The sequence below is a fragment of the Leptidea sinapis genome, chromosome 20 (assembly GCF_905404315.1).
Source record: "Leptidea sinapis chromosome 20, ilLepSina1.1, whole genome shotgun sequence".
Lineage (NCBI taxonomy): Eukaryota > Metazoa > Arthropoda > Insecta > Lepidoptera > Pieridae > Leptidea > Leptidea sinapis.
In genome coordinates this window covers 9,325,927-9,344,180 of record NC_066284.1, presented here as the reverse complement: position 1 = coordinate 9,344,180, position 18,254 = coordinate 9,325,927, and the positions used below count along the sequence as shown (strand labels likewise).

The 18,254-nt window shown below is 33.6% G+C and overlaps 1 protein-coding gene across 2 annotated transcripts in view; it reads right to left on the bottom strand.

Moving 5' to 3' along the window:
• Nucleotides 1-6,520, bottom strand: part of LOC126970149 (potassium voltage-gated channel protein Shal) — a 127,401-nt gene extending 120,881 nt beyond the window's left edge. For both annotated transcript variants that reach the window (XM_050815911.1, XM_050815912.1), the window contains exon 1: nt 5,391-6,520. In XM_050815911.1, coding sequence (XP_050671868.1) covers nt 5,391-6,505 — 1,115 coding nt within the window. In that variant the 5' untranslated portion in view covers nt 6,506-6,520. The remainder of the gene's footprint in view (nt 1-5,390) is intronic.
• Nucleotides 6,521-18,254: the final 11,734 nt, after the last annotated feature.

The following is an 18,254-nucleotide window of genomic DNA, read 5'->3' as shown; positions in this document are numbered from 1 at the left end:
AAATTGATAACCCTCTCTTCTGGGGAGGGGGCTCAGTACACAAATAAACAAACTGAAGTAACTTTTATTTCGTTATGTTAAGAAGTTTGAGGATAGCACTGTATGATAATAAAAAGGATGAAATAGACTAACCACGAAATAGGGAATTTTTCAGATGACTATGTTTTTGCAAATAAGTTTAGAAATTGTAACAGCTGTATGCTGTTTGCATCTAAATTGATATAAAGCTTCTATAATTCATTATGATTAACCTTTTAAACGGTGGCGTATTCATTTTAAATTAGTAAGCCTTCTTAATGAACCATAACTTATCTAAGGAGCATTCAATTTAGTAGAGATGGCGAAGTGAGCCCGGATTAACTTAAATAATTTCAAATTTTATTAACCGTAGCCATTAGGCCGTAAAAATTATTATCTGACACCATAATACCTTATATAATTTATACGTCTCAATATACTGCGATAGCTGTAAACATTGCGAAATAGCGGTGAACTGTTAACCTCTATTTTAGCAACTCACTCACACCAAAACAAAGTGACTATCGCAAGTGTATAACGTAGCTGTCGTGCAGACTAAAGTAATAAACCAGGCCTGTTGTCGTGCATTGCCTAACAGCAAGCTGCTCTATCTAATCGTATAAATTATCTACGCATAATACCTATATAACGTTGCATTATTGTTTCACTATAATCATAATATAAGTTCGGAATTCTGTGATTTTTATTTACCTTTGAAATTTTGTAATAAATATTAATTTTCTATCTAAGATAAATTCTTCGTCTTAAATATTATATTTTTTTGTATAAAATCAAATCAAAAAACTGTTTATTTATTTAAATATTTATCTTATTGAATCTACCGCTACTTCGTAAAGGGTTGAGCTAATGAGAAGAAGTAGCAAGAAACTCATTGCCACTCTTTTATATCAATAATTACATTTAAGTACATCGAATTACAAATCATTTCGAATTACAATATAATATGTAAAATGTAAAATGATGCAATAGACACACTCAAACGTCAAATAGTCAATGTCTTACACGTGTAAGTCAAAAAAGTAAATGTAAATTAATACAAAAGTTATTGAGTACAGTAGCTGCATCATCCACATACACCATAAATAAATAAGTATTTTAATATACTTAGTTTTGAACAAGATATTAATAAATACCTATCATGCGACATGGATCGAGTGCAAAGATTCCGTCTTTGAGTTCACATATAAAACCTTTCCCATTTGATTAATTCTAGTACGAAATTGACAACATTTTTTTTTATGAAATAGTAGGGCAAACATGGACGTAACTGAGATATTCTGTTAAGGAGGCACTAGAGGAATGGCAGGTGTGTTGCCAATATTTGAGATGATTCAATGCTTTTCGGCGGGTGTACACACTATCAGTCTCAAAAAATTAAACATATGTAGTTACTAGCTGACCCGGCAAACGTTGTTTTGCCATATAAATTATTTTAAGATTTAGACCGTTTTTTGGGCATTCCTTTATTTTTCTAAAATAAACGTAGCCTAAATTACTCCTTATTACATCAGCTACCTGACAATAAAAGGCGCCGGATTAGCCGGAACAAACAGACAGACAGCAAAAAATTTTATTTTGGTGTATATGTATTCATAATATACATTTAGTAAAAAACGGTTATTTCAATATTACAAACAGATACTCCAATTTTATTTAAATGTATAGATAATTCACACAATATTTTTATAAATTATAGCCTATATGTTATTCTGGTGTGTAAGCTATATTATTGCAGTTTCATCAAAATCCATTCAGTAGTGTTTCGGTTAAAGAAGTTCAAATATACATCCAGACTTTCACATTTATAATATTATTATATATTATAATAGGATTTGTTCCACAAATTGGAGTTCTCAGTACGCTAGGTACGTTTGGTTTGCCCAAAACACCGTAAAACTGCTATTCGTGGCAGTTTTCGGTACGCTTCCACGAAGTGTTGGAATAATATTCCGCCTCCCATACGGAACTGCTTGAGTTTAGGACTATTTAAATTAAAATACAAGGAATATCTCATTAATGTCCAAAAATCAATTGAAAATATTTAAAAAAATTAGTTTGTTTTGTGTGGCAAATAAAATAAAAATAAAAAGCCTTTTTATTTGCTCCTATGAACTAAGTAACATTTTGTTTAGTGGATTAGTAATTATAATGATATAAAGTAATTTTTGTTAGTATTTATTAGTTAAGATATTTTTTATTTGATTTCATTCATAGGAAAACCCCCCGTGCGGGTGAAGACCTCCTCCAGGTTGTGCCATTAAACCCCTTTCTTGTGCCAATCCGAGCCAGTGTTTGCCTGCGGTCTCGCGTATGTCATCTGACCAGCGTTTGAGCGGACGACCTAGTTTGCGCTTTTCACTTCCTGATCCTTTCCACTCTGTGACCACTTTCGTCCAACGCCCATCCTCAAGTCTCGCTACATGACCGGCCCACTTCCATTTCAGCCTTCTGATATGTTGTATAGCATCCTTTCTGATCCTGTCTTTAAGTTTTATCCCTAGGAGACTTCTCTCTATCGTTCTTTGGCATACCGACAGTCTATTTGTGTTAGCTTCTGTTACAGACCAGGTCTGGCTACCACAGGTTAGTGTAGGTAGAATGATAGAGTCCATGAGTCTCCGTTTGTGAACTTAACTTAGATTTAAGAAGATTTTTCAGGGACCAGTATCGCTTCTATGCCAGTGCCATTCGTCTATCTATTTCCTCCGAGTCATTCTCTCTGAACGAAACCAGTGCTCATAGAGAATTAATAGTTTGTACACCTTCGTGTGACAGGACTGTGCGTTAGTAGCGCTCTCTGGGTTTCCACGGAAGACCAGCGTTGTGGATTCTTTTGAAACCACAACTATGCTGAGTTGGGGGCCCATTGGCGTCATTAGATCATAATTAGATTAGTATAACTTTAAGAACTATTATCAGAATATATAATGACGTCAATAAACATTTTTCCTTTTTCTTTCTTTCTTTCTGAAAAAAGTTCAAGAGAGCTACTAGATGGAGCAACATCAACAAATGCTAATCTCCGAAGTTTCAAAAAGTATGTTCCAATTCCAAATTTCAAGTTTTACGTATTGTATTCTTATTTTCTTTACTAATATTAAAAAGAGGAAAGATTTAAATAGTCTATGAAACTAGTGAACCGATTTGAAAAATACTTTCACTGTTGAGTAGCTACAGTATCCCCGGATGAAATAGGATCTATTATATTTAAAAAAAACTAAGGGATCCTTACTAAAACTCCGATAATGTAACCGAAGGTGTAAAAAATTACCTAAAAATATTTTCTTTAGATTGCGTGAGCTGTAACTGTTGATCGTAGATGGGTGAGATTGTGACACGAGAATTTTATATATAAGAAATTCTCGTGTCACAATGTTCGTTCCTGTACTCCTCCGAAACGGCTTGACCGATTCTCATGAAATTTTATGCGCATATTGAGTAGGTCTGAGAATCGGCCAACATCTATTTTTCATACCCCTAAATGTTAAGGGTGGTCCACACGAAATTTTATTTTTTAATTTCTTCCGACATTTCTTTTAAATTTATTTGATTAGAAGTAAGCATTAAAAAATACATACAACTTCAAATTTTCACCCATCTACTAATCTAATATTTATGAAAAAAAAAGCCCGCTGAGTTTGTTGCGCCCGTTCTTCTCAGGTGTGGGGCATTCTTTTGGAATGGGTGGTAGTTTTTAACTTTCAATAAGTGATTTTATATCCTATTTTGAATAAAAATATTTGAAATTGAAATTGTGCTCCTGTATAATATTGCGTCCATGAAAGATTTGTAGCAAATAAATCAGGCACGTCAACAACATGCGCGCTCTAATAATATTAAAATGTTGTCCGATTTATACCCTTTGTTCACTAAGATCCATTGAAAAGATGGTTTGATGGATCTTTTTGCACTTTTAGGTCCACTTTGATCCATTAATCAAGACTATTGTACATAGTGGATTTTTAAGCACAAATGAGTGTCAAAAAATACATTATTAGGATATAATACACCAAGTGATTAAAAAAAAATATTTTTTTGTATAGTGTTTATACCTAATTAATATATATAATATACAAGTTTCAACTATTTACATTAGAATATCAATACATTGTAACCAGGATACCATTACTTATGAATACTCTCCAAAAACTGAAATTTTATAATAGTGAATAATAACTTCCGAAGACATATCTATTATAACTAGCTAAAATTAAATAATTGTAATGATTCTGCCATAATGGTTCATAATCTGTTAAGAAAAACGAATTAATCTGTTTGTTGTAAAATTTGTTAGCTAAAGGAATAAAGCTAGCATTTTTCCTGCTTTTGGAATGAAACAATGATAAACGCTATCCGAAAATATAAATGACCCGAATGAAAAAGGAACCCTCAGTTAAATGCAATATCAAATCTTAGTGATCACTACGTCTACAATTGACTGCGACCAACTGCATCATATCAACAATTTCTAACAAAGGACAAAGAGACAAAGGGTTAAAAACCCATTATGTACAACAGTCTTGATAAATGGATCAAAGTGGGCATAAAAGTGGAAAAAGATCCATCAATGGATCTTTTCAATGGATCTTAGTGGACAAAGGGGATTTATGGAGGGAAATACAATATTGGCATGACCTCTTTGTTAGTATGTAGTATTTACGATAGAGGATACATTCGCTCATATGCAAATCAGATTGCATTATCACTCACAAAATAAAATACATATAATATTACATTTTGAAAAAAAAATCATACTATTCAAGTTGAATGGAAAGTCCTCGAATGGCGACCACGTGCCGGTAGACTCAGTGTTGGTCAGCCCCCCACAAGATGGACCGACGATCTGGTCAAGATCGCCGGAGTACGTTGTATGAGGGCAGCGCAGGACCGATTGTCGTGGAAATCTTTGGGGGAGGCCTTTGTCCAGCAGTGGACTTCCGCTGATGATGATTCAAGTTGATAAATTTATTTCATATCGAAATATTTCTTAAATATGTTTAAAACAAACAGGGTTCTCAAAATTATTTAGTCAGCACTTATCTTTTCAATACTATGCAGATATTGCCTCTAGTACTCTAACAATAAAATGATCTTAATAGCATTTTTATGATATAAACATCCTTGTGTTATGAGCATTAAAAATTATTTGATCTAATAAAATATCTATCAAAGCTTTCTTATACGGCTGTAGAAATAAATGCTAACATAAAGGCAAACATTACTCCAATCAAATTATTTCGTTGTGGTTTTAGATTATTAACAGATGAACGAAGAAATAACTTCAGTAGATGATTATAGATTAAATTCACAATTAAATTAAAATTTGTTTTCTGATTTAAAGGAAGACTTACCCAAGAGTTGTCATCGTCACAATCGTGTACCAAAATGCAGCAGGAATTGATGTGAAATTTGTGTCCTGTTCATTCTTCTCGGCGTAGAACATAACAGTTGCAAATATTATGATAGCCATAGCCAATGAAAACACAAGGAAACCGAGTTCGCTGGCGCATGATTTTAAAGTATACCCCAGAATACGGAGCCCTTGCGAATGGCGAGAGAACTTGAAGATACGGAACACTCGAAACACTCGGAGGGTCACGAACGCGCCAGAAACGTCATCGTTATCAGTGATGCCCAATCCAATATAGTACGGCAATATGGCAACCACGTCAATAATTGACATAACGGATCTCACAAACTTGCACCTGTCCGGAGCTGCGAATAGTCGCAGCAAGTATTCAGCCGTGAAAATCATTACACATGCTGTATCTAAGCAGAAGAAGACTATCTTGTATCTCTCTCCACATGGCAGCGTTCCCGCTCGACCCGGTCTATGCCCGCAAGGGACCGTTTCTACAACGTTTGCCATCACTGAAACAGCAATGAAAAATCCTGTCACATAGTAGAACACAAGAGCAGCTGTGGATGTGTGAGGGTTCTCAAACGCCCTCCACATTTTTTGTCGTAAATCTGTGAGCTGTGGCAAGCTCTGGTCGCCAGCTTCGCTGAGCTTATCGTCCATGAGACGTTCAGCATTTTCCCGCTTCCTATCTCTATAGTCCTCATAACAGCAGTCACCTATAACATCTGGTAAGATTCCGAAAAACGCGAGCTCCTCGTCATAACCAGTTAAACACTCATGCTTCGGATAATGCAGTTTACCAGTTCTGTAATAATTGAGTATATGTCTAAATATATCCGGGTCTCTGTCAAAGAAATATTCGCGGCTATCTTCATCGTAGAAGAATTCGCGTTCGGTGGAACCGAGAAGTGAGTCGGGGTATTTTTCGAGGGTGTTCCTCCAGGTTTCGAAGCGTCTTCCGGAGACGTTGATGAGGAGTTTCTCATCTTCTGCCCTGCGTCTGTCCTTTGGGACGGGTGGTGGGGGGAGAGGGTGTGTGGCTATCGGGACCCAGCCGATGGCGGCGGCGCGCGCGAACGGTAGCCATGCGGCGACCGACGCCATCCCGAGCTCAGGCCGCCACCGTCGCCGCGCTACTGACGGATCGCTGTGGACTGAAGCCCCCCGCGGACTGCTATTTCGGGCCGCCCGCCCAGATGAATTCTGAGTTGCCAGTATCGAAACTGAAATACCATTAAAAATATCTTTTAAGTTATCAATATTATTAATGAATGTAACGAGCCGGTTAGTGAATTGACAGTATGAATTCGAGTAAATATACTCGTATTTACCAGTGCGAGTACTTTTTATAAATATTTTTTATACGATTAATCTTCTTTTAAAGTATAATATAAATATATAAAAATAATAATAAGAAGATATTTAATTTAAATAAAACACTTTTTAAAGGATTAATACGCGCGTAATTGTAATTTGGTGTAATTGTTGTTCGTCCTTTAAAACGTGTTTTATGTAAATGTGTAACACTCGTGTTAATCAAAGAAAATACTAGGATATTAAATATTATTTATAAAACCAAGTTAATTTCAATGATTTTTCAAAAACTAATTTACAGATAAAAAAAGTTCAAAATTATTTTTTATCTCATTCTTCAACCATTTAAGTAAATCAAACTTTTTTTATACTTCTTTGCCCAAAAATGAAAATAAAGTTGAAACTGCATAAAATTGAAACTATTTTAGTAATAAGTCTATTTTTCACTTTTTTTTTAACTTTTCAATTTTCTTTCGGCCAATCCATAGTTTTAGAGATGTTAAAATGATGCGTGTTATGCAACTCTAGCTTGCGCCCGTGGCTTCGCCTGCAGGGAATTCCGCATGGGGCCCTAAAAGTAGAGCTATACGCTTTGACCAAAGTTTTAAAGTAAACTGCAAATATTCTGCAACCGTGTTCTGCTCTCAACTATTACACCTTGTCCAGGTCCTGTGAAAACAACATAATAATCCGTTTAGTCAATTCGAAGATGTGCGCTAACAAATAAAAAAAAATATTTCAGAATACCTCTCAGTTTGCAATATAACCTTTAAACGTTCATTTTCAGTTTTTTCAGTTCACCTTTCAGAATACAATTTTTTGAATTAATTATTTTTACCCCTAAATACTGAAAAAGTCTTGAATCTAGCAACATAATCCCGGGATTCCACGCATGACGCATGCGCGGTTCGTGACGTCACACTCTAATAAATTGATTTTCATCGCTGCGTCTCGTTCTAGCGCGCAGCATACACTAACGTCCGCGCTCTTTCTCACATCTTTAAGCTTAAGCGACCTTTTGTATGTTTTTCTCTTTAAAACATATTTTTTTAAAGCGCCTATTGTCTTCGGCTGATGCTTTACGGCGGAGGTACACTTTTGAGTATGTTTTCTTATGCCGTTTATTTTTTAAATGGGTCGAGTACATACTGGGGTAATGACATTAGGATTTGAACACATTTATGCGTAAGGAATGGGCTTGGTTACGTATATTCGCGTAACAGTTTATTAACAAAGACTTGACTGTGACTAAGCAATTGGTCAAAGTTTAATAAAGATTTTTCTATACAAACGATTTAAGTATTCTTTAGTGTTAATTCCGCCAATATTTATTTTTAAAAACAATTCGACACGTGTTTCGCCTCTACACGAGGCATCCTCAGGACGTGAAGACCCATGGCGGAATTAACACTAAATAAGACTTAAATCATTTGTATAATTATGGATTTCCGCAAAATAACGCCTAATTCAATAAATTTTCAAAGATTTTTATTTTTCGGAATAATGATTCATGATTGGTCATACTCTTTCTTTAAGCATTTCATTTTGCTTTGATTATTTAGTAAAATGTTTAATAATAAAAGCCTGCTAGTAAGTATAATAAAATAATTAATTCAATTTGGATGAAATTTTCACGGATTGATGATATTAACTATTTCCAGACACTTAAAAGTTATTTAAAATTTTTGATATTTAGATGTAACAAAAACCATTCGATATCCATATTATCCAGTTTTTTTAATATAATAATTGAATGCAGTAATTAATATTTATTTTCATTTTAAATCAAAGATATTCACAATTATTTTATCCTACTTATATTATAAATGTGAAAGTTTGTATGTCTGGATGTATGTTTGAACTTCTTTAACGCAAAATCTACTGATTAGATTTTGATGAAACTTTTCAATAATATAGCTTACATACCAGAATAACAAATAGGCTATAATTTATAAAACTGTAGTGTGAATTATACGAAATATAAAAGAAGTGTGATTGTTACTAATGAATACAACTAGCGCCATCTCTTATCAACTAGCAACCACAAGATCAATGCAATTTTTATGGCAAAACAACGTTTGCCGGGTCAGCTAGTATCAAATAATTTATAGTTAATTAATCGGAAGATTGAGATAAAATCGTTTTATTATACAACTGCTTGGCAGACAGTTATTTAGTGATTTTTTTCTTTTTTGGAGAGGAGGAAAATAACAGTCAGACTCGGGTGTCCCAAAAACCTCCTCTATGCTGTTAGCCCGCCCTGAAGGCTTTTACAGCGACATAGGACGTGGGCCGTGGAGGCCGCAAAGACTACGCAACAACAGTCACGGGCAAAGTGAATAATAATTAATATACAGGGAAAAGAGAGCCCTCTCTACGCATTATGAGCTTTCCATTTGAAAACTAGCGTCATCTGGAGATTGGCCCCGAAAATAACTATATTGCTCGAAATTATAAAATTCATTTTTAATGTTGTGACGCAATGAAATAACTAACTCTACTTTTTAATGTAGGTATTGCAATTTTTTACCATGTTGAAATTGCGCGTAGAGTTAGTTATTTAATTTTGTCACAACATAGAACATAAAGGATAGATTTAGTAGTGTTAATATGCAAAATGGAACACGAGAGCTACATACATGCGCAAACGCTAGTAGTAGCCGCCATTTTATGACCAGTAGGCAGTGACACAACTAAAGAAAAGTTGAAAGGTTTCAAAGCGAACGACAGTTGACAAAGCTTTAATTTTTGGGCCAACTAACAGATGGCACTACAGTCTTCTGAAAACGTCACTTTAAGGCGTCTGTCCCACCCCTGGTCGCGGAGCGTCTCCTAAGGAGACTCGAACCTCCGACCGGCTGTGTGCTCGTGGGAAGGAGAAAAGATGATGATGAAGATGAAATGGTAAGAAGAACACACTCGCTGGTTAAATGTGTATGTATGTATGTATGTTTGTTTGTATGTATGTAAGCAGTGTAAATGTTTGTGTGCATGTATGTACATGTTTGTGTATGTTTGTAGAGTGTGTTTGTGGTTGTGTATGTGGTGTTAGTGTGTGTCAGTCCGTCAGTCAGTCAGTGTTATTTAGTGAGCGTCGGATCTTTATTTACTTTGGTGTGACGTGAGACTATGTATATTACAAATTATTGTCGTGGACCCAGTGCTCTGTGAACGGCTGGATCACTTGGCGTTGCGTACAGACGTCGCTTCACTGTGAGTCTTCTACCGAAGTTATCACGAGGACTGTTTCCGGAGAGCTGTTTCACCTGATCCCTGCCGCCGTATTCCACCTTCGCACGACACGCCACAAATAAGAATATCATCCTCAGAATAACTTTTACTCAGCTAATATTACTTTTATTTTGTACTGATTATTATTATTTACTGTTTATTTTACTGGGCTTAAACGAATAGTAATAAAAAACAAGCGAACCAAACAAGAAAATTATAATTTTAGAACATTAATACTAATAGTATTAAGACACAAAATTCCCAAGATAATCACATTATACCTTTTAGATAGTGATTCATAATTTCAGCCGGAAGACGCCACTGCTGGACCAAGATAGTAATTTAAAGCAAGTTAAATACGCCATCGGTGGGTTTAAAAAAAGAGCACGGCAATACTTCAAGCTGGCCAACATTCTAGCGCTCTACAAAGAGTATTACTGACATCTCTGGTCTGGCGTAGCCCAGTACCAGCTAGAACCATTGGATGCGATCGGTTCTGCGTTGCCCCGTGCAATCCAGTGCTGTACGAAATAAATTACAGTTTACAGCTAAGCCGACATAGCTTTTACTTACTTCATATTTGGTTTTTCAAATTTTATTTGTGTATTAATCCTAGAAGTGATCACTTTAAAAACGTAACAAATTGTTAGGATTTACATGAGCGATATCTCAAGTAAATTTCCTAATATACAAATATTGGGGTTGAGCAGGTTATCAACTGTAAAGTAGATCCTGTAGATGAAGCCACAACCTGAGGATTGAACAAAGCATACAAGATTTTATGAGATACGTCACTCGAAATCATAAAAAATAGCGTCTGTGCAAACAACCCTTTAAGTTTTATACGAACAGCATTCGAGGAGAATATGTATGGTTATGATTTTATACGTAACTGCAGAAGCTACACATAAAATTACACAGATGGCGTTATAATAAATTCGATGCACACGAAACTTATTCGGCACGAAATTAATTATTCTAATCACAATGGAAACAAAATCATCGATAATTAAAACCAAGTTTTCAATCCAAACAATGCTGAAGAATTGGAAATTAAATCCTAACTCCTGAGATCTATAGAGCAAAATTAGACTTTGCTCAGACTGACTTTTTACGATTTGTTCCTGTTTCGCCCCGCAAAGTTTCGCCCCACACAAAAAATTCTTGTTTCGCCCCAGATTTTGTTCCTGTTTCGTCTCGAAAATAAGAATAATGGATAATTTATTATTTTATTCTTGTTTCGCCCCATTTTTTGTTCCTTATTCGCCCCGGATAGTAACTTATGTGTTTTGCAACATGTTTTGTACGGACAGCATACAAAACATTTTAAAAATCATATTTTTGACGATAAATATTATTAATGAACTCAACAAGTTAGTATTCAATACCAGAAATCAATTAATGAAAACAGGAGCCTTTTAACTAACTCAAATTTTACTTATTCAAATTGTTATATAAATTAGTTTAAAAACTCAATATCTTTATAAAAAACGTGTACAACGTGTGCCCGCTAAACAACGTAACTGATGTGTGATTATGATTCACTTTATATTTTAAAACCTTTTTATTAATGTAACTGATCTGTGTTTATCATTTACCTACTTTATATTTTAAAACCTAATAATTTATGTTTCTGATTTGTGATTTTGATTGCGATTTTTTTACTTGTATAGCGGTCTATATTAGGATGATAACTTTGAATTGTTGATAGAATAGTTAATAGACCTGTCTGTGTTTCGAATTGTGATTTATTAATAAATATTCTTTATATTATGATGATTATACAATCTTATTTATCCTTCAAATCCTAACTTTTATCAACGCTTTCTCCACCTTCATCTTGATGCATGGACTTCGGAATCAAGATAATTTTACTATGTACTTGGTCCGTTTATGATATTTTTGTGCCAAGTTTTATCGTTATAATTTTGAGATAACCTAAGACAGCTGTGCCGCATTCTGCAAGAACATAATATCCTGTAATAGGTTTATGAACACCTTTCATGCCATCGTTTGGTCTTGGGTAAACTATTGCTCTTATATTTATCTAGAATATTGTTGTAATTTACTTTTTTTTCTGGCTGTACAAAAGTAACTTTTTAAAAACTGGGACGAAACAGGAATAAAAATCAACGTGGGACGAAACAGGAATGTCGGACAAAATCCGGGACGAAACAGGAACAAATCCTTTTTACTGACGTAAAACTATGCTGAGTGTGATAAAATGCGAACTTAAGTGCCGTTTTCGGCTGTCTTAGCATAAGCTTAGTATTATTTCAGCTGTGAAGTGACTATAAAAACTAAATTAAAGATTTTACACTCAGCTTTGGTTTACCTACGTGAGCTATGTCTGAGCAAAGTACGCTATATAGATTTAACACTAAAAACTAAAATGTTGGTTCTTTATGGAAGCTCTCGGTGACACATATTTGTTTAAAATAATTAGACGGAAAAATCTGATTTACGCGTCCATTCTACTAGATCTTCTGGATTTCATGCTGTATTCGCTAAAAGCTCTTATCAAAAAACTGCGATATTTATTTTATGAAAATAAGGGACGGGTCAATCAAGACGGTCAGCTGATGGATGATGCGCCCAGCCCATTGCAATGCTGTGCCGCTCAGGATTCTTGAAAAACCCAAAAATTCTGAACGGCTCAACAACTGCGCTCGTCACCTTGAGACATAAGATGTTAAGTCTAATTTGCTCAGTAATTTCACTAGCAACGACGCCTTTCAGACCGAAACACAATAATGTATACACATTACTGGTTTACGGCAGAAATAGGCGCCGTTGTGGTACCAATAATCTAGAAGTCATCATGTGGAAACCTTTGCACCTCCCTCTGGTAGATAGACACTACCTAAATAATTCTGAGAAGACCGAAACAGGTGGAAACCTGAGGGTTCAAGAGTATCCACCAAAATGTCAATAACACTAATTCCAAATCATCTGAACTTTTGCTGAGTGGCTAAGTTTGTATGCTGACTGGGGTTATTATTATCAATAAATGTGGTAGGTATGTGTTCTTTTAATCAATTTCATCAGTTTTCTCAATTTCTTGGTTAAGTTTCATCAATTGTTGGCAGTTGAGATCTGAATCAATGGATTTTCCTGAAGGCAGCACACAGTATCATCTTAGTGCGAGTTATTCCGGGTTTTGCTACAGTTTGTAGAATTTGACTGTCCTTTGATTATGACTTGCTCGCACGTTCTTGCCGTGGCCAATCCAGTTTTCATATCCCATGATCAATCTTTTCAAAGATGGTCCAATTTCATTGAATAGAGTATTACAAATGACTACACAATACATTAGGTTGCTATCTCTGAGCTCGTTTCCACCCAAACATCGAACTTTTTTTCTACTCTGGGTATCCAAAACAGTTTATTAAGGGATCAAAATTGTTTTCAAATTCAAACCTTATATCTTCAGCTAAATCATAATTAATAATATTAATTAAATCTTGTTGCACTTTTTGAAAAACAAACCTTTATCCGTTAAAGGGCAGACCAAAACGAGTTGTAGCTTAAATATTTACGGTTTGAATCTTTTCGCTACTCACTGACACTTTATTAGGTCCATAGACGTCACAATATTATTGTCTACGTTGTATTTCTTCTTTTCTTGTTATGAAATTTTAAAATGTACCGAGATTCTTCGTTAGTTTCATTAATATTATTATTATTATTATATTTATATTTAGTATTGGTAGCGAAACCTTCAGCTCAAGGCAAAATATAAAAAGGTGAATATTTTTAACGCAGCACCACCGGTTCAAAGTGAAAACCAAATCATCAAAAAAATCGACTTGGTCTTTTACACTGACCTCTACTATATACCACTGGACTGGCTGTTAAAGTGCGTTTGTGCCTATTTGATATTCGCCATTTTGGCGCTGTTGGCCCTGTAGCGAGAGTCTGCGGTACTAAAACTACTGATGACAACCTAGTGGACAACATAGGTAGTGGGAAACTATTTACAAAAAAAAACGTTGATTCTTGATGCATAAATAACACGGAAAACGAGAAATTAATTCAAAATGTAAAAATACTTCAGAGTATTGTACGTTCCTTTGCAGCCATTTGTATTATAAGTCAAAATTAGTTCTCTGGACGCTCGCGAGTGTCGCTTCAAATAGGCACAAAAAAAAATTGCTGTCAAACATATGGTAACTGTCCAGTGGTATTTATACAGGTCAGTGGACGTTTAAGAGCAGAACTCCACTCAAGACAAACACGCACACATAATATAAGAACGAGTGTAATATTAAGATATGCAAATAAATAAGAAACCAACACTGCTTTATAAAATTTACATTTATTCTTATATTAACATTACGTACTATGTACAGTCGGAAAGTAAAGCGCACTATGCAATTGTTTTAAATTAATTTAACAAAATTAGGTAAGCATAAAATGGAATTGTGCGCCTTTTAATTTCAATTTAATAACAGTACGTAACTATTTACAGAGTGACGCAATTATTCAATTTTCAGTTATCTATTAATAAAATATTGTTACAGTCCACACAATTACGGAATAAATAATATTTCTTACACATTTTCATAAAGGGATCCGTTCAAAGTGATCATTAATGATATAACCACAGACATGGATCCAAATAGATGCCGCGAGTGTATGTACTTCGCGTGTCAAAAAGAGTACAAAAAGAGGAGCAATGCTCTACCTTTGACGCTTTTATTTTATTTTTTGTTATGATTTATAATACATTGCCGATTTTAGTAATAAGCAATACCGACTATTGATGTACTGAAAACGTCAACTAATGACGAGGTGGGTGGCTTTTTTAACGACGTCACAGTAGATACAAAAAAAGGGCACGCTTGGTTTTCATACAGACGGAGGGATTTGCGTTATCTACTTGGATCTATGTCTGTTCTAAAAACAAAAAATATGAGGAAGAATTCAATTATTTCAAAAAAAAATTTAACTAATTGTATCCTGAGTAATATTTTCATTTGGTTGTAACACATAATTATTAGCGTTGAAAATAATTAAGAACTCATTAACATCTGCACGTATAGCCCATTGCGAAATAAATATATATACTTAAATTAGCATTCAAGATATAATTGCACACAAACTTTGGTAATTATATAACTTAGATTAAAGTAAAAATATAAATATGCTTTGAAATATTCTCATCATATTTTAGTAAAATTCTTTAGTTAAAAATAAGTTAAATTTCAAACTGCATGTATTTTTATTAAATTTGAAAGTAGTTTAATATCTTGCTATCATCCGGCCCCGCAGTACGAATAATTTCGGGCATTGAACTATCCTTTGTCACAACTAACGGTGCGATCGGAATAAAATGAGATTAGACCACCCTCATACTATTTAATATGGGTATTAAATTTTCATTTTCCCAAATGATGGATGTAGCCAAATGAAGGAATTATGATATAGTAATTAAATTTTGGCAAAGATCAAGTCTGTTGATATAGTCACATAGTGCACGTTAAAGCATGCAATAAACATTTAATATAATATGTTAAAAACACCTTACTGAAAACTATTGACTGGAAATCTCAAAGATAACTAGAAAAATTTAAATTACGATCCTTTTTTAACTCTGTTTGAGAGATTTCACGATATATTTAAATATATATGCATAGAAATTGTAATCAAGATAGAGAGAGCATATTGGACAATTCAATGGTGGTCAATGAGGTCAATGACCGAAATTCTAAGTCATCGGCGGCCGTAGTACACATTTCATTCATACACAATTTCTTTTCATTCAGTTAACTAACCTGTAGAGAGTTGTAAGTAAAAGACTTTCTCGAATATGAGCAATAAATAAATTACATTGAACATGAATTTATCAATAGCAGCTTTAACTTTCATTTCAAGCAATTATACATTTGATTGTATATTTGTGTAACCTTAGAATCGAGTGCGAAATGAGCAAATACCTAATTAGTTTATAGACATGGAATTTAAAACAAGAAATGCTTGGAGATTGTCATTTATAACTTTGAATTGTGTATTTTAACGAATCTAGGTTACATTTCTTTTTTTGTAAAACCGAACGTAACGCTACGTCTAGTAGTAGTAAAACTAGTAGTATTTTTACCGGTAAAAGAGCGGTTTACTTATATTGTTCCGGTTTGAAGAGTTTCAGTACCGGAATTCTTATAGCCGTATTCAGGCGTTCCACCTTCTTAGGATGACAGATCTTTAAAACAGAGCTCGGAATTCCATGTCTTGGCATTTTAAAGTAACTATAACAATAAGCTATATAACATTTTCCTTCTACATTTGCACAACTTGGACTAGATTTATTTATAATTCTTAATAATAGTGAAGCTTATTTCTAATTATTAATAGTAAGTACTTTGCAGTTTCCCTAACCATTCGTAAGATGGCATTAGCTATAATAATAAAATTAATATGGTAAAGGGTATCTTGATATAACATATCAATTTTTGAATTCACACTAAAGATTTTATGGTGCTGTAGTATTGTCAGTAAAACGCCATCTATCGTTGGTTAGAGAGGTAACTGTAAGAACCCCACCGTAAGTAATATCACGTACAATTTCATTTTCATTTCATTATCATTCTGGAATGTTGACGAGATCTCAATGACTAGAAAAAATCTATGTAACATTTTGCAGCAGAAAATGTGAAAGTACCTAAATAAGATATCATCTGCTATTTAGCAATTTGATATTAACCTTTAAACAATTAATTTAAACATTCAGCTTTTTAAAAAAAAACATGAATTATGAATAATTGTAAGTAAATAAAATATAAAAAATACCTTAATTGGAATCATATTAAATTATATTAACTTGAAACACTTTACATTATAAGTGTTCTAAATACTATCTTTAAACATACTTTGAATTTGTATCACCATAAAACTATATTTCAATTAAATACAATGTATTTGAGTTTTTCATTCATTCCATAGATATATTTATTTTTCATTATTATTGTTTTTTTTAATATTTATTTAATTATTAGCGCTCTGTTTTTTTTAAACTGCATCATATGAGAACTAAAACTTCAAAATAAACTATGAATAAAGTCTGCATTACAGTTATCAATTAGGTATACAAAAGTTATCATCACGCGAAACACTAATTTACTGTCATTTTGCGCTTGACTGTACAAGACTAGAAATATTGTTGTATGATTCAATACAGAATTTTCATCGATTTATTTAAATTCCAAAATTAAGATATATAATTTATATAGATAGGTATATATTTCAGTTATTAACTTAACTATCAATTAAAAAAATACGCACAAATAATCCTCTATTTGTATATAGCATTGGCTAAACAATTTAACGATTGCAAATCCCACAACAGTCCACAATGTGGCCTGAATGATTTTTTGTCAATATGATTTATGACGCAAAGTGCTTCGTATTGTCTACACTTTAAAATCATATCTAGTTCGTCCAAGAATTAGTCTTTAAAATACTGATTTAAATCCGATTAGATCGGAAAAATTCACTTACGATTACATTGACATGAACCTAGTCAGATTATTGCAATTGGTAATTGATATTATCTAAATATATTTTATCGTTTGAATTCACTGTATATAATATAGATGCTAAACTAAATATACTCTCATTTTTAAATCAAATGTAAATAATATGATCGCATAATTTTTTTATAACATACAGTATTTCATGAAGGTTAATTCTTAAAAAGATTTTACGCAACCATAAGTGCGAGTGAAAGCTACATATCGACAGTACCACTCTAACCGCTTTATAGTCTTATAGCTACGCGTACTACCAGCGACGGCGGTTAGCTTAAGAACTTTCCAGAAAAACAGCTGAATTCAAACGACATTGCGCTAATAAATAAAACATCTAAGCAAACTAAATGACTAATCGATTACGTTTGACTAGAAACATCGACTGGAGATCATGATTCCCAAACTTTTGACGGGATACTGTCAGTCCTATTCACATATACTGAACCGTCATTAACTAATATGTCAGCTATATATATATACATATCTTGACAATAATTTGCGTAACACAGAAAAATTTGCCTGAAATCCAACATCTTATATGTTACTACAAAGATCAAAATGAGGGCACGGCTTTTAATATAACTAATTAATATTTTTTTAAATAATAACTGCAGGGTATTTAGAGATTAACAATTATAGGTAGAATGAATTATTGAACCGTAAGACTATTGTTTTGCAAAACGTTGACTTTGGTTCTCATTTTGCCAATTCATTCTGATCTTTGTCGCAGTTTTATAGATTGGCTTATTGTCTTGAAGAGTCCAATGCGACACTATTAAATT